Source organism: Pleuronectes platessa, chromosome 17, assembly GCF_947347685.1.
Source record: "Pleuronectes platessa chromosome 17, fPlePla1.1, whole genome shotgun sequence".
Taxonomy (NCBI): domain Eukaryota; kingdom Metazoa; phylum Chordata; class Actinopteri; order Pleuronectiformes; family Pleuronectidae; genus Pleuronectes; species Pleuronectes platessa.
This window is the reverse complement of record NC_070642.1, coordinates 11478567-11500320: the sequence shown is the minus strand read 5'-3', so window position 1 is coordinate 11500320 and position 21754 is coordinate 11478567. Positions and strand designations below refer to the sequence as shown.

Sequence of the window (21754 nt, the reverse complement as noted above, 5' to 3'; positions counted from 1 at the left end):
AAGACATGTTAAATCTTGTGTAAAGTGTTACATGTGAGCACCGTGGTATCCTAGTAACTACAAGGATACAGAAAACAGACGCGGATTGAAAATGTCAACACAATCCGTACGGAGTGACAGTGGAGGCCGCTTTATCGCCGCGTTTCCCCTCAGCATCGGACGTAAATTCCGGCCCGGCCTGACAAATACTGTGAAAGACGGCATGACCAACACTGAGTCTGTCCAGATATAAGGACATATACTGTAGGAATGTCACCGTAAAGTTTAAACACGAGAGAGGGGCCGGAGCTGGAAGGAGAGATTTAAACAAACAATCAGTCAAAACCCACTCAGGTTCCCCCGCTGTAGAGTCCGAGCAGCGAGGGAGGCAAGTGAGACAGCTTGAATACTCTGAGAGAAACGTCATCTAAATTGTACTCCAATGCATTTAAATCGGGGGTGGGGGGGGGGGTGGGGGGGCATCCAGAGAATTCTGATGTTTGCTTTTAAATGAATAAACACAGCTCAGCCACAATATCGAAACAGGGCACTTGTTCAGATGATGGTAAGAATCAGTTGTGCGATTTACAAAATACTTTCGCTTCTCATCTTTCATTTCCCCCCGTTTTCTAACATTGTGGCCGATTTGTGCATCCACCTTTTCTTTACTCTTGCTTGGGACTCTTGCTGTCTGCTGATTGCCGAGTGGGGAGGTAGAGGGATGACTGAATGGCATGTGCGCTGACTTCTGGTCGAGAGCGCGTGTCGTGTCGTGGCGCTCGCATCTGGCGTGTTGCTGTGGCTTCATGAGAGGTAGAGGATGCCTGCGCCTCACACAGGAAACTGCCCTGAGCCTGCTAATGCACTGGAGTGTGTGTATGTGTGTGTGTGTGTTTCAATGTGTGTGTGTGTGTTGTGTTTGATATGAGATAAAGCTTTTGCTTATGTGTGGGCAGTTATATGTGTGCAGACAAATATATGTCTTGTGTATGTGCGTGTCGAGAAATGGTTGAGGACGTTGTGTTATGCTTCTCCATAGGCTGAGGCCTTGTCCTTTAACAGGTCCAGACACACGTGACAGCTCCAGCTCCCTGTGGAGAGAGAGGGAGAGAGAGAGAGAGAGAGAGAGAGAGAGAGAGAGACTGAGATCCAATATCTTTTCCATATATAGCCTCTGTTTGTAGCTTCTCTCAAATCTACAGTCGTTGTCCACCTATGTATAGTAAAACCTGTTATACCTTCCGGAGGCTGATGCATCGGAGGCTTCAGGCAGTACATGTGGTATCCTCTGTCGCAGTCATCGCAGAACAGCAGCTGGTCCTACACGGGCAGCACACAATCAAAAACCATAAATAATATATGAAATGTGCACAGGGGGCAAAACAAGTCCTACTGTTATTCTTTTTCAGGGCACGAGGCTGTTGCAACAGGGTAGGTGAAGCAGGAAACTGCCCGGGGCCCCGAGCTGAAAGGGGGCGTTGGGCCCCCCCCCGAGAACGATTGATTGAATTAGTCCACAGCAATGTGGTTTTTTAGAGAAATATGAGAGCCCCCTTAAATTCTGTGATTGGCTATTTCAAGAGACTGCAATGACACAATGGTCAGAAACCCCCCAACAGACCCCATGTCACTAAAGTCATATGGCTCTAGTTCAGTGTAGGGCCCCCAGATCCCTTTTGCCCTCAAAGCCTCTTTAAACACCCCGACCTGGACACTAAAACAGACCTGAAAAGTTTGTTTATTGGCATAGGACCAAACATTATCCGACTTTTTTTGCAATATCCTTTTTATAAATATTTACACCATTATCAATCAAATATGGTTTGATCACTTTTACCGCCCTGTAAATCAGTCTTATGAATCTGGAACTTATGTAGCCTCTATGTTTAATATCATAAATGAAAATACAGCTTTAACCCAAAAGAAAATACATTATCGAGTCAGTGACCGAGTCGTAGAAATGGAATGAAACAGAAAAAACATTTCGCTTCAAATATTAAAAAAATATCAGCCTGGCACAAATTCGGTATTGTATTGCCTGTGACAGGCTGAACGCTGGCTGTGGAAAGGTCACAGCATTAAAAGAAAAACACATCAAATTAAATCCAGATCACATGAAATTCAAAAGGAAAACCTAGTAATAACCCTCCCAACACTGGAATCCCATCCAAAGCCTTTCCCCCTGCTATACATACATCGTTCTCTGAGGTTCCACAGAGGCTGCACGACTTGCACTCGATGCACTGCCACTGGTACGTCCTCACCGCCGTCATCATGTTGTCGGTGAACTGCAGGCACGTTGGGTGACCTACAAAAGGAATGGGGGGGCGAGAACAGTGATGAGAGAAGGAATGAAAGTGTTTACAAAGCAAAGTCAGTGGTGTTTTCTTATGTAAGCATCTATAGATGTGTGCCAGAAGTCCGACTGGATGGACACACATTTAAATTATACATAAAAAGCTTATTTATATAATCTGCAGCTGTATCTGTTGGCTTCAGGCTTTCAGGACTCGGTTTTCTAGATTAATGAACAGGAATAAATAGTCTTTCTACTATGCCAAGAGTTTGTCATTGGATTCTAAGGCTAATGATTAGTTTGGAATATCTTTTAAAGATGTGTATGTTATTGGAACGATATTTTCTCCTGGTTGAGATGAACAGAGAGACCCAGAAAAACATAATTTCTCCGTTGATTCAGAAAACACAAAGTATTGTCAGCCTCAAGTATCAACCCAGAGTGTTGACAGTCCATAGAGATGGATGGCTTTCAATATCAGAGTCAATCTTGCCACAAAAGACAAGTGATGATACTGTATGACTGGGAAAACAAACAAGTGGTTGTGTGTGTATATGTGTGTGTGTGTGTGGGTGTGAGTGTGTGAGTGTTTTATCATCTTCCCTAAAAGGTAAATACATACATTTTATAACCTCATCATTTATAGCTATTGTCAACACTTTTGATAGCCTCCCTCAAGTTGCGGTACCGTCAGCATCTTATGATCACTGTTATCTGCCCCGCCCCGGTATCAATGGGATATCAATGAGCCGTGAATGAGCCACAATCCGGGATGAGATGATTTAAATCGAGACTGGGAAAGCAGCCAGAAACGATGAACACTCCCCATCAGCCTCCGATTAGTGAATAAATGTGACCTTAGGAGAATTTAATGGTCTCTAAAATCAAACTGGGGGAATTAAAGCTGGGAAGCAATAGATTAATAGAGGTGATCTTATTGGATAGCACTTAGCTGCAGGCAATTTGACAATAAGTATTTCCACTCACCATCGAAGTCCTTGAACAAGAGAGGAGCAATTGGGTGCAGAGTTGGCTCTTACCTCTCGGCAACCTGTCCTCTTTAGCCATTGGAGGGACTCAACAGTCCAGGTTCATCCCTCCCTTAGTGGCCAGTCATGTAATTTAATCCACCATGCCAGCTACTAAACTTTAAAGTCCAGAATTTATGAGGACGTAGCCAGAGGAGTTTAACCTATGATCTTGATAATCTGAGTCGAGTGTAAGAAGTTAGCTTTTTTTATGAAAAATGGAAAATGTCTTTTTTAAAAAGCGGTAAAAAAGTAACTATATCCATGAGAGAAAAGGTTTTCAAGAAGCGTTGGGCTTTATGCATGAACGAAAGATTTTAGAATAATCCTGTGTCTTGTAGTCCAGTCTGTGCCTTCAGCCGTCAGCGTTCCCCCAAAGAAAAGGTTTAATCAGGAAATGATTTTAATTTCGCCACGAGGTCCAACTAGTCAAGCTGTCCTGATATCAGCTGTCAGCCACAGCATCTTCATCATCATCATCATCTTCTGATAACAAAATGTCTTCCAGCTCTGTTTCTTCAAAGCCATGAAAAGTGGAGGCCTCGCTGTCTGACGCCGTGCCGAACAATTCTTCGAGAGCACTCATCTTCCTCCCGTCCTTCTTCGCTCCTCCTCTTCCAGCTACCATGAAAACATCAGTGTCAGAGCAACACAGACAAGTCCACACACTCTTACCGCAGCAAGAACAACATCGCACTCGCTGAATTGTGTACCCTGCTCTTGGTCGAGCTGATTGGAAAAAAAAAAAATGCTTCGCTGAGATGTCCAGCAAGTGTGGCTTTGACCATAGTCTGAGAAGAAAAAAAAACGGGGAAAGGAAACCAAAAAAAAAGGCAGCCAACTGTGCGATGTGGGGTGATGCATGAAAACTGAGCAACCAAAGAGTGAAGCTAGGCCGTCAAAAAGGAGAGGACCTTGCTGATGGATGAGGTTGACATGGAGAAGCATGCACGATGGAAGCAAGCAGCGGAGACTACGGATCGATAACTATTCTAAATGGAAGGTTTCAAAGAGTTCCATGAGTAGGCTCTCAACTGTCAGGGTCTAGGAGGCTCATTGATAACCCATTGAAAAGACACTGTGGCAACGCTAAAGGTCGAGCTAGCCTGCATAACCAAAATATGTACATTTATTGATGCCGCAACTTAAACTGCATCGGATAAACACCTTTATATGTCCATGCAGCAAAGATAAACATCGCAAGGAAGCGAAGAATACACATGAACAACAGATTGTGGGTAAAAGGAGGTAAAGAGAAAATAAAAATGAGAAATGCAGTAGACACAAATTAACGAAAAGAAACTAAGTAAATAACTTTCCTATCCCCCCCTAGGGAAAGGGGAGATGAAAAGATGGATGTCACTTTAATGTTTGCATGCTAAATATTGCGCCAGGTGAGGGTTAGCTTAGATTATTTTAGCCCAATCTTAACCTATCTAAAGACTGGAAACAGGGGGAAACCACTAGATGTCGCTAAATTCTACACACTGAACCTTCAAACAGTGAGATTTAAAGTTGATATTAGGTGTGTTTGTTGCCTTTGGACAGTGCCAGGCCAGCTGTCTCCCCATTTCCAGTCTTTATGCTAAGATAAAGTAAGCCAACTATCCCCAGCCATGGGATTAGTATCAGTTTTTCCACCTAACTCTTGGCAATAAATCATATTAGTGTATTTGACAACATAGTGAACTATTATAATTAAGAGTGGTATCGTCACTCGTAAGGCATTCTTTTAAGTTCACAAATTTGGTGGGCAGGAAAACAAAGTTATTACCTGTGGTTGAAATGCCGACGTCAACAAAGAGCCAGAAGTTTCAATGGGAAAAGTTTGGGACTCACCGGAGCGTCCACAGTCAGAGCAGGACACCAGCTCCTCGGCCTGGCCCGTCTTTCTGTTGGAGTCCTGGTCTCCCAGGCAGAAGTCGCAGTAGTCGTTTGGGATGATGGAACCGTCTGCGGCCTTCTGAGCTGTCGGCAAGAACAGACAAGGATATATTAGCTGTTGAAAGTTTTCGGACACCATGAGGACATTCTAGCGAGCGTGAATAGAAAGCCTCCGGGGCCCTGTGTAGCGTCTTACGTTTGTGGTTGTCTGCGTTCCGTGGAGGAGATGGGCTCATCTCTGGTTCTTTCTCCTCCTCGCCCTCCTCCTCTGCCAGGTGAGTGTGGGTGTAGTGGTAGCTCAGGCCGGGCCGGTTCTTGTAGCGCTTCCCACAGACTAAAGATAAGACATCACAGATCCATTAGAAAGGTGCAAAGCCTTGTGAGGAGCGAGTACAGTGGACTTCAGAGTCTGCTCAGAATCAGCTTTCCAAGGATGGCTAATGAAAAGCGATTTTGTGCAAGGTGTCGAACAAAAAGTCAGCGACTTCAACTCACTCTTAGTGCACACTAGTAACACAATAGGATAGTGACTGCAACAATGTGTCCACGCCAAGCTGCTATTAGTTTTCCCCATTCAGGTATATTAACAGGTTAGAAGTACTTTCCCCCTCAGCTGTGAACATATGACTTGACTTGTGTAAATTAGAAAGAAGAGTTAAACATTTTTTTTTTGGATTTACCAAAACTGGAGAGAAAACACCAAAACTGGTTTATGGCAGCATCGAACATTAAGGTTGAGATTTTAAAACTGGTGGAATAAAGTGGGATGTAATGAGCATAGTGGACCTAATAGCTTGAGTCCATCAGGCTATTCTCTGTAACATTTAAACATGAATATCAATGTAATATTCGTTTAGCAAATCATGTTAACACCATAATCAAAAATAATGCCGTATTCTGAATAAGGTCAATAGTTGGAATATTGGTGTCCATGTAAACATAAACATATATCCACAGTAAGACAATCAAACAGCGGACATGAACAAAAACTGGAGACCACCGGGATTTGTCAGATAAATACTTACTGTGTGTTACAACAAGGTGTATGAAAAATATCAGCTTTGACTCTTTTAAGTGACTTCTTTGGGTTAGTTTTGCTTGATGTTTCCACTGCTAATGTTACTGTCGGTTAAATTTAGTCTGTTGTTACTGCATTACGGTATCTTCACTATAATATAATTTATACAAAAAAATAAAAGAAGAAAGCACCTTGTTGGCTAAAAATAAACATATGACTATATATCTAGTCAAACACTGAACTAGATTTGAGAATTGTTGAGGATTGTTCACGGTGAGCACACAAGAGCTGTAGCCATTGTAGAAGTTTGTCATTATTCATCTGGTGCATTATTGTGGTGCTATGCCGCCATTTCTGGGTCATCTTGAGTTAGAGTGATCAAATATCACGAGGCTGGAAAGCTGTTCATATGTTTATTACTTGACATCTGCCCTCCTCCTTCCCAATTTCACAAGAATAAAAAGATAACATTAAAAACACTTCTACAATGGCTACATATGTGGATCACATCACAGCTATAGAGTGAACTAAGAAGCATGCATCCCTCAGTGCGCAATTAGCCAGAGCTCCTGCTGAAGCATCATTTGGTGCATGCCTTGCGATGAGCAAGCATTAAGGCACATGGAGAAGCGTTAGTGTCATGCAATGCTTGCATTGTAGTAGGGGATGCCTGTTCTAGCATAAAGCAGTTAAGAAGCATTAGATATCTGTAAAGGGTTAGCATTCAGTAAGCCATTCCCACAGCAAATACCTATGAGCAAAAACGGCAATCATAAAGAGTTCATGGAGACCCCTAGAGAGACAAGATGGCGACAGGGTCAGATACCTTCTTCAGCCTTTTTTGAGTTATGCTTTTGTTTGTGTCTATCTGGAACAGAGAAGACACAAAAGCAAACGATAAAGGAAAGACAGAACAAGACACAAAATGAGGACGAGATTCATTTGGTTGAGACTCAGTCAGTGTGGCTGTCTCTGACTGCATCCCCATGGCAATCCCTTCCCGGAGGGATTTATCCGAGTACGTAAGTGGCATGCTAGTCAGGTCTGGATTAACAGCAGACTCTTTCTTCATGCTGCAGAGGACTGCTCTTAGAAACAGAGGAGGAGAGGGGCTATCATTGGAAGGAGAGAGAAAATGACTCGTCTGATAGGTTTGCTGAACAATGCTGAGCAGGCATGTAGAGAAAGATTTCCTGAAAATACACCATCAAGGAATAAGGTTAAGATAATAAAGACCGAAGCCTGAGGAGAGTATCTCCACTACCTTGAGCATTAGGAGAGACAGTGATTGTAGACTCATAAAGAAACTCATGACCTGAACACATGATGGCAGATGAAGGACAAAGGGTCAAGTTCTCTTTTCTCTTACTGTCACAGACGAAAGGTTTGTCCTGGTCGTCGGTGTTGACGGGATCTGTTCTCCTGCGACTTGATCTGTTCTGAAATGAAACAACAGACATCGGATATTTAGTCCTCCAACGTTTGAGCATTAAAACTCTCATTTACGATGTTTAAACACTGTAGAAAGCTGATGTTATTTAGCTGAAAGCAAATATCAACAAATGCAGGCTACTATAGGGCGGCTATGGCTGAGGGATAGAGTGGTTGTCCTCCAACCTGAAGGTCGGCGGTTCGATCCCCAGTCTGACCCATCTGAATGCCGAAGTGTCCTTGGGCAAGATGCTGAACCCTGAATGGCCCCCCCATAGAATATTAAAGTGCTGCGAATAGATGCACTCTATGAATGTGTGTGTGAATGGGTGAATGTAAAACTGTACTGTAAAGCGCTTTGAGTGGTCATCAAGACTAGAAAAGCTCTATATAAATACAAAATCATTTACCATTTACTATCTATACAACTGCGTTTTCAACTTTGATACGGATACAACTGGCGTCCACAGTGTTCGAGCTGATTAAACTGAGAAGTTTGGAATAGCTGCTGTGTGTGAATGGGTGAATGTAAAACTGTACTGTAAAGCGCTTTGAGTGGTCATCAAGACTAGAAAAGCTCTATATAAATACAAAATCATTTACCATTTACCATTTACTATCTATACAACTGCGTTTTCAACTTTGATACGGATACAACTGGCGTCCACAGTGTTCGAGCTGATTAAACTGAGAAGTTTGGAATAGCTGCTGGCCCTGTTTTAATTTGAAATCTCCGGGGCTGTGTTTTAGTCTGGACGGGCAGGAACTGAAATGACGTAGTCTCGACAGAGCCTTTACTGATTAGTCAGGCACCTATCACCTGACCCCTTCCGGAAGAAAACGACCGGTATTGACCTCAGTTATTAGTGTAGAACGCCACATGGATACTAATCTTTGCTGTCATGGAGTTCAATTCATGTGTGTTAATGAGATTATGTTACTGTTCTCTTTTATGCCACACACACACACACCGAATAAAATGTGTCCCTTTGTCTCTGGAACTCACTTTGCCTCTGTTTCTGTTCTTTCTCTTTGGAGTGTCCAGTTCGAAGTCGTCCTCATCATTGAAACCGTCCCCATTCTCGTCCGCATCCAGTACTCTCTGCAGGGAGCAAACGAACAGGACAGACAGGGTTAGGCATGAACAGGTTAGAAAAGGAGGTGTAGAGTTCAACATGGAGGTATCAATGACTTTCCGACTCCTGTTGAGGGAAGTGGGGACAGTCATGAACAACAGCAGCAAAGAAACTAAGGATCAAGTTCGACAGAAATTGTGCCGAGTGGTTAAAAGAGGAATCAATGTCCAAGGACAGGACGACACAATCTGACTAAATTACTGTTGACATTACACAAAACTCATCAATTCAAGGACCCATGTGACATTGTTCACTATCAAGCTATCAAGAGGTGGGGATTGGATGATCTCCTCAAATTTACCCATAACTAAATGAAACTCCTCATCAAAGGCCCTTAGAGCAGCAAATGTTACCTTAAAAAAAAATTCTTTATATGAACTTTGAATGGGAGATAAATTAAGTGCTAATACTGTTTCCTCCAAAAACATAACATTGTGAAAATCAAAACTATACTAGTCTTTTAAGATCTAGATTTTTTTTTAAATCTTTTTGTCTTCTTCAATCAGTGTGCAAACGTCATAGTAACCAGACTATTACACAACTTATGTCAAACATCACACAATTGTGGGAAAATTGACACAAGCCCTGGTTATCCACAGAATACAAAATTTATTTTAGAATTATTTTAATGACTTACTGTCATACATAATATACTTTACCTACTTAAGGTCAAAGTGAGATCCCTCTGGTCTCCTAAAATCTAGACTTAAAACCAGGAGTGACTTTGGCTTTCCAGTTACTTACTAACTGTCTTCAGCTACTAAAACAGAACACAAAGCTCAACTTAGTGATGTCTGATACACAAAAAAACATCAGATCAAATACCTGTATTTCCAGCAACGTCTCCTCCTCCTTACAGATGCTGTTCTTTTTCTCCAGCAGGCTGTCCCCCCTGAGGAGGGCCTCCAAGGCTGTGGCCTCCCCCGGGGGCACCTCCCGCTTTGGGGCAAGCTCAGCTTCTGAGGAAGACGAGAAAATTTGATTTGGTAGGTGCGTGTGTGGGTGCAATATTGTGCATGTGCAGTCAAATTTACCACTCGTATCTAGTGTCATTTATTTGTTCTAGTTTGCAGAGCATATAAAACAGCTTGTTAAATACCACATATGTACATATATATACACTTCCTCTACAGAACACTTGTAGAATCCCATGATGAGGACTTTTAAAGTTATCCTAACCGTAGAGCTCTTTCAAATAGCTCCGGTTTGGGTCAACAAGATTTAGCGTGAAGGCCAAAGCAAGACAAAGGTATGAGCATCAATGTGGACAGGGAGTCACTGTTCCTTCTGTTTAGGGTAATAAAGTTTATTAATAGTGACAAGGCAGCCTGCCAGGTTCAACATACAATCAAAAAATAGGGGCACCTGGTGCTTAGTAATAAAGGAAATAATGAAGCAAAATAAAAAAAAAAACATCGCACATAAGCCTGAATGATATCTCGCTCTCTCCTACATTCTGCTTTATCTTTCTTTCTCTCCCTCCCTCTTTTCATTTCCTCCGAGATGAACTTCCTGCAGCAACGAGTCTCTGTCTTCGTCTTTGAACTCCTAATACCCGGATAAACACAGAATGAAAGCAGGGATGTGACAAGGAGGGTGGGGAGCGGATGAGCCGCGGCTGTAAGACACTCTTATTGAATACAGAGCTGCTGTACCGCTTTGTCTCCTCTGCTCCCTCCTCTCTGCACCACACACACTACATGCCTCCTCCTTCACCTCTGCTCTCATCTGACATCCTCCCACCTCCTCCCTCCTCTTTTACACTAAAGCCCTCTTTCCTTTGCTTTCCCTCTCCCCCGTTTTCTTTGCCGTCCTCCTACCCATCCTTATTCCCCTTTAAACCCCCCCTCACCTCTCCTTTGACTCTCTGGGGCAAAACGGGGGAGAGAATAAGTGGAGCTGAATGTTCTGCTCTGCAAGTAATAAGCAAGAAAAACATCTTCCACTCCAGACACACAACACACACACACACACACACACACACACACACACACACACACACACACACACACACACACACACACACACACACACACACACACACACACACACACACACACACACACACACACACACACACACACACACACACACACACACAATGTATCTGAATTTCCTCTAAATCTAAACATCAGTCGACTGGCACCCCTCCTCGCCAACGTCACAAAAATGTGTGTAGACAGTTTCCCTCTGTGTCGTCTACCCTCATGCATTTGCCTGCACCCTTTTGAGCCTCTGATTGCAATGAATGACGAGTGGAGAGCAAAATGGCTGCTGAGGTACGGCCCCTGACTTGAGCTGTGACATGCAGAAGAAAAAAAAGAAAGGAGGATCTACAAAAACAAGGAGTTGAGTTTTGGTTTCAAACTCTTTTCAAAGTTACCTCACGACAGAGTCTCTGCGTATCTTCACGGACACACTGACACACACACACACAGAGGGACCGCTCTGCCCAGGAAGCATTAAATAAACATAAAGCATTTCCAAAAAGCCAGAGAGAGGAGCACTCACATTCTTCTGTCGTGTTATGATAGATATCTGAGCCAAACGGCAGAATTGGATCTCAGAAAAACAAAACTGTAGACTTCTACATTTAAGGCTTTCCAGTATATATAATGTCTCTAGGTTTCTCTCTCTCTCTCTCTTTCTCTTAATGTGCTTTGGTTGCTGGTTGGGTGCAGCTCTGGAGAGTTTCTTCTTGTTTCCTGAATTTGACTCTGTCCTCTGCTTAAAGCTGTGGAGTATTAAATTGCGTCTGGGAGACGGCGGGGGGGGGGGGGGTTGGGGGACAATGGTATGGCAAAGCAGAAACAAAGACCTGCCTATATGTCCCCCCCATATCAGGTTCCTTGGGGATTCCTTTGCTAAAATCCCCTGTTACACACACGTATGCATGCATGTGTGCACAAACACGACACACAGATACACACACACTTCAACCTCATAGGACTCACTTACATTCTGATGGCGCATGGATAAATGATTATAGAGGCCCAGCTAGGGTGCTTCTGTGCTTATAACGGAGAGCGAGAGTCATGTGTGGGGCTGTTTGTGTGCTTATGCATGTGCACTTCTGTGTATGTGTGTGTGCGTGTGTGCGTGTGCGTGTGTGTCTGCTGCCAGAGAACAGTGAGAGGAGGCATTGATTCAGGGGAGAGAATGAACCTAGAGACCTGGCGAGAGAGACGGGCTAACCAGAGCCAGATGGTCAGATAGTGAGCATAAATGCCACTCGGCCTAAAGATCTGTGCAGCTGTACACCAGCACTGAGGGCACAGACGTGACACATATATATGCGTTTTAGTGATCATAGCGTGAATGCAAAACACGAGAGGGCGCACCGTGTTTCATGGTCAGCACTGCTGAGGCCATGGCTTTTCACTGTGTATGCATGTCAATGTGCTGCTGGGCTGTGTGTGTGGCGTGTGTGTGTGTGTGTGTTGTTTGTCTTACCTAGTCGAAGCTCACACAGGCGGAGCTGGGGATCCAGAGGAGGGTGGAGTCGCCTCTTCTTTCTCCAGCATCGAGCGGGGTAGGTATACATCTGTCCCGCTGCTTGGCCTTGATGGCCACACACACACACACACACACACGCACACACACGTACACAGGAAGACTTTTAACTACTATTGGCAAGCCAGTTTTAACAAAACCTTCACTGAAACTCCATACACATAGAAACATACACACACAGAAACTATCCCGTTTCTTTTGGACATTTTATATGTCCAGATCTCAGGCCAAAAGTCAGTCTGATGGTTCACATATTAAGAAAAGTCCAACTTTTATGGTGTAACACAAGCATTTAGGAAACTATCACATGTATAGAATCATTCTAGAAATGTCAACTCCAATTAACCATTGTAATAATTGCCACTATTGAAGCAAACCAGGCTTCCTCTATTTTAATTGAATAGTTTGGCGCCTGCCCTTGTGTTCAATCCTTATCTACAATTAGCTTGAAAAAATCTGTTTTATTTAATGAGTCCATGAGCAAAGAAACAAAGCCAAGGATAAGCAAGGGAGGCATAAAGCCATAATACATGCATATAATGTTAGGTCTGCCACAAAGTATAGGGTGTGGCCTAAAGGGCTTTGCATATGAGATGGAGAGCAGGCTATTTGTGTCCGGCTCTCAGTGAAGAGCAGATTCATTCCCTCCGGCCCTACAGGCGACCCAGATGTGAAGAAATGGAATGCTGACTGCGTGTCTCAGGATAAGTCAGCACGTAGGTATAGTCATAAATCATCAAAAGCACAAGAGGGGTTGATTTGCTTTTGTGTAATCCAAGGAGGTCAATAATCCGTCTTCTATTGCTTATGCGCTTTCTGTCTGAGAGTAACATCAGAGGATTGATACTACCCTCATGTCAGGTGTTTTACATAGGTTAGGATCCGAGAACCAGAAGGTTGGGGGTTCAATCTCTGGTTACTCCAGTTTGCATTCCAAAGTGTCCTTGGGCAATATGGGAAAGTGTATGAATGATGTGTAACAGAAAAAGTGCTTTATATAAAACCCATGTTTCTACAGTGGCCCAGAACAGACACACTGGCTCTAGAGGGGGTGGGGGCTTTTCCCTCTTTCATGTTTTCCTCTCTACATGCCACTAAATCCGACCCCCTGAACCTTTAATAAAAGTAGGAGTAACTCTTTAGCGCTTGCTGTGTTTCTCACCTGGCTGGCGGTGGCGCTTCTCCATCCAGATGTAGCAGTTGTTCTGTGCAACGCCCGTTTGCGAGTCCAGGAAGGGCATGCGCACACTGCGCTCGGCACACAGTCGGGCATTGTAGCTGCGACAGTGTTCAATGGCCTCCCTATAGAACTGGTCACCGAGCCTGAACACAGAGAAACAAGAAGCAGGTTAACTATGTGGCAGACAGACTCTCAGACAGAAGATAATCCTTTAATGTAACATGTCAGGCTAATTATCGTTTACTAGTTTACTACAACAGCTCCCCCATTCATTCAACATCTGAGGTAAAGTCAAATAAATTTCTTTGCGGAACTCAAGTTACCCTCGAAAGTATATTTCCTAATGATCGGAGCTTTATGCTGCAGGCAACTTCGAGTTCTGCTTTCTGTGTCATGTATCAGCTAAATGTTAGCATTATGTTTTGGATACTTAATAACAATAACACGTGACTGATGAGAGGTTATGGTCTGTCCACACAGCAGAAACATTACTATTGACCAAGATGTGAGCCATTAATAACCTCCTCAGTCCAGGCGAGTTTTCTGCAGCTGAGATAATCAGAGACAGACATAATGAACCAGGATTCATTCCTGGTATGTGGTTTCAACAGATTGTCTTTGTTTAAGCTCAGATAAGGCAATGGGGGGGTTGAAAAGGTTAAATAAAAAAGGGAGCAAGGCTCTTGGATCTCTTGCTCTTGGGGATACTCTCTCTGTTGATGTGCACACACGTCCATCAGCCGGCCCAACATCCTGTCTCTACGACTCCGAGCAGAGATTGGTGCTCTGTGGATTCTCTGCACAGATATGTAAAGAATGCCAAGCTGGACAAAGACCAGCATTCTGGTCACACTGAATCTCACAAAGATGTGCAGTGTTTGGGAGCGGAGGGATAGCGGCGAGCTTGGAGGAAAGGGATGGGGGGAAGGGAGAAGGGTGAGAGGGCAGAGGGAACCAGGTGTTGCATGCAAAAGATGAAGGAGAGAGGGTGACATTGTAGGTACTTTACTTTTAAAAAATGTGAATACAAAAGAGGGAAAATGGAAACTTTGGGCACATGCAGCACGGTTCAAGGTCCGCTTCACGCTTGAAAATGTAAATTGCACCTTTGCTTTAGCTGCTGCTACATTTAGACGAGGATCAGAGATGAATGGGTGATTTGTTGCTGGAGGTATAGGCGATGAGATGTGCTGGAGGAAAGGGGACTAGCACGTGGCTGTATGATTTAATAGGACTGTTCATCTACCTTGCATGGCATATTATTGGTAGAGAGGGGTTAAGTTTGTTATTTATAGTTTGGGGCTGACATCGGAGGGACCTAGGTTAGTTGTTTCCCCCTTTTTCTAGTCTTTAAACTAAACTAAACCAACTGTCTCCTGGCCCTAGCATCATGCTGCTCATGCAGTGGTATCTACAAATTCTTCTCAACTTACTGTTAACAAAAAGCATGATTCCAGAAAACAACTGCTTTGGGTATAAATCTAGTTTTTGAGCGGATTCGCAGATGAATCAGGATTAGAAGAGAAATGTGGTGATGGAGGTCAGATATCATCCAAATCACTGATGTATTTATTCTGACAATTTATCGCAGCAGTGATATATTGCATTTGTAAAGGTGGAAAGTAAAACTTCTGTTGGCTCTGTGTGCCACAGTGTATGTATAATGTCTGGGCTCAAACACGTGGCTGTTGCATACTGAGCCTTTTTTTTCTGTCAGGAGACTCTAAAGAAACGAGAAGTGCAGCTGGTGTTATTGGTGCTACATCTTTTTAAAGTATGACAAACTGGCTGTCACCGTGATTTAGTCATATCCAAATCTCCAGAAGAGACCGCTTGTCACATAACTTACATTCCCAGAGGTAAAGTGTTATTCCTGCTGCCACTCTTTGTTCCCTGAACTGAAGCATGTGTGCCTGTGTGTGTGTGTGTGTGTGTGTGTGTGTGTGAGGACCGACAACATCTCTGTCTTCATCCGTCTTTCCCTATTTTCCTCCCTGTGCCATCCCATTCTGCCTGTATGTCCCATTTCCAGCTACAAAGCGCGAGTATAACATCCTCCGGCAGCTTCATAAACTCTTACATAAGCAAATGTTAGCGTCTGCTTGTTTGCCTGCTGCGAATTTGTCTTTGTGGTATGTTCCTGTGTTTGGGTCAGAGAGACCACAGACACACTGCCTGCGTGGGCATATGCATGAGCGTGTATGACCATCTGTCTATGAGTTACATGTCGGCCCTTGGACATCCCACCCTAAACCCCTGACCCCATCCCCCTCTGAACTCGCCTCATCCGTTGGACAGTGTGCTGTGCTCCTGTTTGCACCCATTAGTCCGCTGTATGGCTGTTTGTAGTGATTTTGCTTATGTAAGTCGAGTTTTGCATGTCGGGGAATGCATTCCTCCTGGTCAACAGCTTCCTGGATACTGATGGAATCTGCAGTTGCAATGAGTTTGTGTGTGTGTGTGTGTGTGTGTGTGTGTGTGTGTGTGTGTGTGTGTGTGTGTGTGTGTGTGTGTGTGTGTGTGTGTGTGTGTGTGTGTGTGTGTGTTTGCGCCACCATGATTTTTTCAACTGCTCACATACTAACAAAGAGAAAGGCTCTGTGGTTGATGGTCACTCTTAACTAAACAATTATGGGCCATTTCCTCACCTAATGCTAATGGTTCACGGGTCCATTTTTCCAGGTAAAAAGGAGAGGAGAACAAAGGAGAACAAAGCTCTTTCTGCTTTTCATACCTTCTGTTTGCTATTTGGACATCGGGAGGTACTTAGGGACACTGAGCATCAGTACAGCAGGAGACCTTGAACTAAGTAATAGGTGCTGACTCTGTTGTAAGAAAAAGTATGAAGGATCAGGTTAGGAAGTGCTCCACGAGGTACTGGCTAAGGTGTTAGGTGACATGGGGCTCTCAGTAGAGATGAGTCTTCAAGGGGTAGTTGTGTTTTCCTTGTGTACAAAGATGGCAGTGCTGGACGACATTCCTTGGAGGAAATGGACTGGCCCTGAAGGAGCTTAATGCTGTAGGATTGAGTTCATGTAGGTGGGTGCAGACCCAGACATCGATCTGTGTTGAATTTGATTCTGGAAGCCTTTGGTAGCCGGTGGAGTTTGATGAGCAGCGGAGTGACGGATGTGCCCTGTTCGGCTGACTGAAGACCAGACGTGCCTCCGCATTCTGGAACATTTGTACGTGTTTCACTGCGTATGAAGGTAAGCTCACCACAAGGGCATTGCGGTAGTGGAGACGAGAGGCCTGTCGCAAAATATGACATGTAGGTTTCTCGTGGCCTTGGTTGAGATGAGGGATGAAGAGGTGATTTTGACATTGACGTCAGGCAGGAGGAATTGCTTGGTTGGGATGACAGAGTTCAGTCTTAGAGAGGCTTGGTTGGAGGTGACGTTCCCTCAGCCATGCGGATTAGAGTCCAGCCTGTGAGGTCATCTGGGCGAGAATGACAGGAAGAGTTGTTGTGTCATCTGCATAGTGGTGATTCGAGAAGCTATGCTGGCGGATATCTGGGCATTTAGATCGGATTTAAAACAAGAATGGGCCCCCTTTTGTAGAGAAACGATAGCAGGATGTGGTGGTTCACTATGTCAAAGGATCCTTATCCCTTTCAGGTCCTCCAAGATAAGGGCGGACGACTAAGCTGTAGCTCTGGCGGTTTTTGGAGCTCCTGTTCCAGGTAACAAAGACATTTCAGTGGAGGGGCCACTTGTAGCCTGACTGATATGGATCAAGGAGGGGCGTTCCATGAGAGGAATCTTGAATCCGAAAGAAACCCCCCTATCAGTAGCCTTATAGATAAGAATGGATTCCCAACTTGAGGGAGAGGTATGAAGCTTAATTTGCACTGAACTTCAGGTGAACCATTGAGGTCACAAACTTCCAAAGACTCAGATTAGTAGCAAAGAAGAGCTTATGAACACACACACACTTTTTGTTTGCCTGTCAGCTGTCGTTCCTCTCTCAACTGCCACATATCTCTGTCACTGTTTTACCACAGGTTCTGTTACAACTGACTAAATACAATAATTAATCACATTGAGAACTTTTTAGAAGTATGATAAATCAGTCATACTTCTCTCCACATTCATGCGCATCTCTTTACACTCCTACTTCAACAAGTTTCGAAAAGTTTAATGGGATACCCCCTAGTTTTTTTTCACGCTTGATTATTTGATTTGTCAGTTGAGAGAAAATTTCACTGGAAAAATGATTCTAATCCTGTAGATCTAATGCTTTTCTTTTTTAAATATGATTGATAGCGAGATGTGATAAATTATAACTGTATGACATTTTAGACGATCCAGTTAGTTGAGAAAATAATGAGCAACCCTGCTTCACTTTCAATTTTATTTAGAAAAGAAAACACATCACCATTTTGCCCACAAGCAGGAGATGTTTTGTCAGTCATGCTCCCCACAGTTACACATATCACACCTTTGTCAATCGTTTTAATGAGCTCTCTGCTTTGAAACAACATCTCAGTCGATGGCTGTGGTTATAGCATCAGCAAGACAATCTTAAGCCCTTAGGAGGCTGTCAAATAAATTAATACATAAATAAGGAGGAAGGTTTGACAGAATAATACAATTGGAAAAAAAGTCTCTTCAAGTTTTAACACAACATGAGAAACTTTTATGTTTCCGAACATAAAGTTGAATTACTACAACAGCCTCTGGTAATGTTGGATTTCCCTTCAACTGACACACACTACTTTTCACCGACACACCTTTTCCTGTCAGGAACATTTTAGAAACACAACTAATAGTGTCGGGGAATGGTGTTGTTTTTATCACAAAATGCACGGGCACAAGATAATGAGAGTGGTTAAAGTTTGGTCAGTCAGTTGGACCAGGAAAAAGTAAGGGGCCCCAGAGGAAGTGCAGGGTTGGGCAACGGCATATGGGCACTGATAGGCGTCTTTGTGACATTTAGTAGGCAAAGCAGTGGTTGAAGCAGAGATGAGGGAGACACGGGGGGGGGGAGCAAAGGAGGCCGGGGAGGAGGGGTCCGATGTATCCTGGGGCACACGTGTTCCCTTTCAAACCCTGTCACACTCATTTTCTCCCCGACTCACGGATGTGTGTAGGCCTGTGCACGAGCCCTTGTCCGTGTGCAAACAGACACACAAAGCGAATAAAAGGGAAAGGTGCAGGGCGCAGTCAGAGAAGGGGGGGGGGGGGGGGGGGGGGGAGAGGTAGAGCGAGCAGCTGAAGAGGAAAGGGTGGTGCAAAAGGGGAAACCCTGATTCAGATGCTGCTGTTGTGTTACTGTAGAGGGTGAGGGGAGGGGATGGGAGCCGGGGGCTGAACGATACATTCAACTTAGCATGGGGTAACATGGAGGAAATATGTGTCTCCAATGCACCAGATTACTTATTTATACTGGAACAACATGCAGTCACACCTCACCTCCACACACATACAAAAAACATAGGGAGAGACATGTGGCTGCCTTCTTAATGAAAAAAAGAAAAACCATGTTCCTGGACATTTAATTCCCCGTGCCTGGAAACCATTCCCCAACATTCCCATTCCCTCAGATAGACAAAGGCCAGGGTTCTGCCCCTGTGCTGAGGGTGTAGTATAAATGTATGCAGTAAATTCAGCCAGGCAGACCCCCACACACCCCCCACACACACACACACACATACGCCCCACACACCCCAACCTCCATCACTCACTCACGCTCCCTCTCACGCACACTGGGGGAGGGGCGCGCCTTTGCACAAGCGGCCATGCATGTAACAAATATACACAATAAAAACACACAACCCCAAACACACTGACCCTCCTCCCCTTGTCCGTGTAACCCCGCTGATTTCAATCCTTTTGCAAACGCGGTCGGACCAGTTTCCACCTGAGGTCTTTGGTTCACTGTAAATCCAAAGTTAATGAGGAGAGAAATAGCTTAAAGGATATATAATAGTATGCACATAAATACTCCCCTGCATATGAATTACGGAGCTCATTTGAATACTTCTCATGTCAGCCCTTCATTAAGTCCCATCACACACGGCCTCTTATCACAAAGACGTCTTTGTGAAGTTAAAAAAAAAAGGGGAAAAAAGAAACCAGAGCTTTAAATGAATCAAGTGAATATGTGAGTTTAAATCTGATTGAATGAGTCGAGGAAGCCAGACGTGTTTACTGCCAGCTGCTGATGGTTGCTATTCATCTTTTTCGGAGCTGAGCGCTGCGCGGCAGGAGAGGAGGGCCGGATCACTACCATGTCCTTATTGAGTGCACATGATTTACCGGCCACATCCTGAGGACCGATGACAAGCACGCCCCATTGTTTCAACGAGACAGTGAACTCACACAAACTGCTCGGTCCGGAAAAAAGTGGACGGCAACATCATTTCCCACTGCGTGTTACTTGATATTACCTCGTACACTCCCAGACTCTTGTGATTCGGACAAGCGCTTATGCGTGTCTGTCTGTTCTGGTGTGTGAAGTCAATGTTTTCCCCTTTTTGTGTGTGTGTGTGTGTGTGCAGATATTGGATGGGAAGGAAGGGAAAGTCCTGCAATAGCCTATATGAAGGGCAGATGGGGGGGGGGGGGGGGGCTCCCTCCCTCCTTCGCTCCCTCCCTCCACCTCTGACCCTGCATCAGACTGTCTTTCTTTACCTCTCTGTCAACAGATGGACCCAGGAGAATACTGGGTCCATCAGTAATCTATAATCTGCTCTACATGCACAACTGCAGACAAAAACAAAGACAAACATACACACCTACAGACAGTCTCTACGGCAGCCTAATCCGGTTCGATGGAATACAGGAGATTACAGGGTGTTTTTGTCTGATTTGTTTTCGCTGCAAACAATGAGCTGTACAGTATTTCCAGGAGGGAAAACCTGTATGATGGCACAACAATATGGAACTGCCTTTGGGAGAAAGCAGATAGATGGTGTCGCAGTCATTGACACCACTTCACATTTCGAAAATACAACTAAATAATTTAAGTCTGGACAATTCATGCTCTGTTTAAAACATTAATATTAACACACCCACCAAACAGATCAAGCAAAGAGACCAACGCGCATTAGTTCATAGAAACTGAGCTGAAAGTTTAGAATAAATCTCTTCTATTACTTTTATAGTACATGAATAATTTATAGTGAAACAAGGCAATTTGTTCATACTCACAAGGCCGGTGAAAACATGATTCTGACCAATTGTAAATGGTAAATGGTTTGTATTTATATAGAGCTTTCCTCATCTTGATGACCACTCAAAGCGCTTCACAGTTCAGTTTTACCATTCATCCATTCACACACACACATACAGTGCATCTATTAGCAGCACTAGTAAACGTTACATCTTTCAGTCTGGTTTATTTAACTGGTTTTAATGTGTGATTGAAGCCAGCATATACTAAAAAACAGCCTACAATATACTACAATCTTGATCTTGATTTAGATACATGTATTTAGTGCAACCCCTTGACATCATGAAATCAACATAACGTTGTTTTCAGAGCATATAATGCATGCAGCTCTGAGGTAGATGCTCCTAGTAAATCCAAACGTGTGCATTCATTTACACTATCAACTGAAGGGAGACTGCAGACCCATTACATCACTGGTACAGGCAGGTCTACCATACATGAAAGGAGGTCAGTGCTGCATGATAATAATCTGCTCTATGCTTTGTGTGCGTCCGTCTGACAGCACGAGCCGCGCGCTGCGCCACCGTCTTCCTCTCGTCGTGCGCATTGTGACGCTAATCGCGTGAAATTGTTTTATTCAAATTCGCACGTCTCGCGCGGACAAAGAGCCCCGCGTGCAAACTTTTGCGTTCGTGCTGCAGAAACGTGCACGATGGCAACTTTCTGTCTGAGTGGAACCACGTCCACGAGAGTGAATGGAGATGTTTACGCGCGAGCTGGAGCCGAGTGCATGCTTTTTTTTACCCGACACAGTAAACAAGTACTTGTACACAACACACACCAACACACGCATACACGCACGCAAAGGCTGTCCAGAGCAAGAGTGTTGATTTTCTGATACTAACGTGCATCCGATTTAACCCTAGACTCCTCTTACGCGCGCGTGCAGTCAAACTGAGCAGCCATTGCGTGAAATATTTCCAAAGAATTACTTACGATTTTAGAGGATTTTGAATGACAGTCGCCATTTTCCTGCAGGACTGTAACGTAATATTCCAAATCTCGGTATAGTTTGGGACCCTTGCGGGAAAAAAAGAAAAACACCAGAGCCAATGCGGTCCTGGGCAATGTGCTCCCCCACCAATACAACCCCAGCATCAAGACGTTGGG

The 21754-nt window shown here is 44.1% G+C and overlaps 1 protein-coding gene across 4 annotated transcripts; it reads right to left on the bottom strand.

Annotated features, from left to right (window-relative positions):
- Nucleotides 1-442: 442 nt before the first annotated feature.
- dpf3 (double PHD fingers 3) lies at nucleotides 443-21745 on the bottom strand. 4 transcript variants are annotated; one of them, XM_053444932.1, is made up of 12 exons: nucleotides 21581-21745; nucleotides 13448-13608; nucleotides 12226-12333; nucleotides 9598-9731; nucleotides 8643-8738; nucleotides 7575-7644; nucleotides 7032-7073; nucleotides 5384-5521; nucleotides 5143-5271; nucleotides 2175-2287; nucleotides 1218-1299; nucleotides 443-1070 (listed from the first exon to the last, which is right to left on the bottom strand). In XM_053444932.1, the coding sequence occupies exons 1-12, from the start codon at nucleotides 21610-21612 to the stop codon at nucleotides 1003-1005; spliced, it is 1173 nt and encodes a 390-aa protein (XP_053300907.1). In that variant the 5' UTR covers nucleotides 21613-21745; the 3' UTR covers nucleotides 443-1002. The 4 variants fall into 4 exon arrangements, with proteins under 4 accessions (XP_053300907.1, XP_053300910.1, XP_053300912.1 ...); XM_053444935.1 differs by lacking the exon at nucleotides 7032-7073; XM_053444936.1 differs by lacking the exons at nucleotides 443-1070; nucleotides 1218-1299; nucleotides 2175-2287 and adding an exon at nucleotides 2345-3924.
- Nucleotides 21746-21754: the final 9 nt, after the last annotated feature.

Excerpts from the sequence above, each read along its gene's own strand:
- dpf3 (XM_053444932.1), bottom strand. The coding sequence starts at position 21,612 with ATGGCGACTGTCATTCAAAATCCTCTAAAATC. Across the intron at positions 5,272-5,383 it reads GAACGCAGACAACCACAAAC|CTCAGAAGGCCGCAGACGGT; the intron begins GTAAGACGCTAC and ends TCTTGCCGACAG. Across the intron at positions 1,300-2,174 it reads GTGGAACCTCAGAGAACGAT|GACCAGCTGCTGTTCTGCGA; the intron begins GTATGTATAGCA and ends CTGCCCGTGTAG.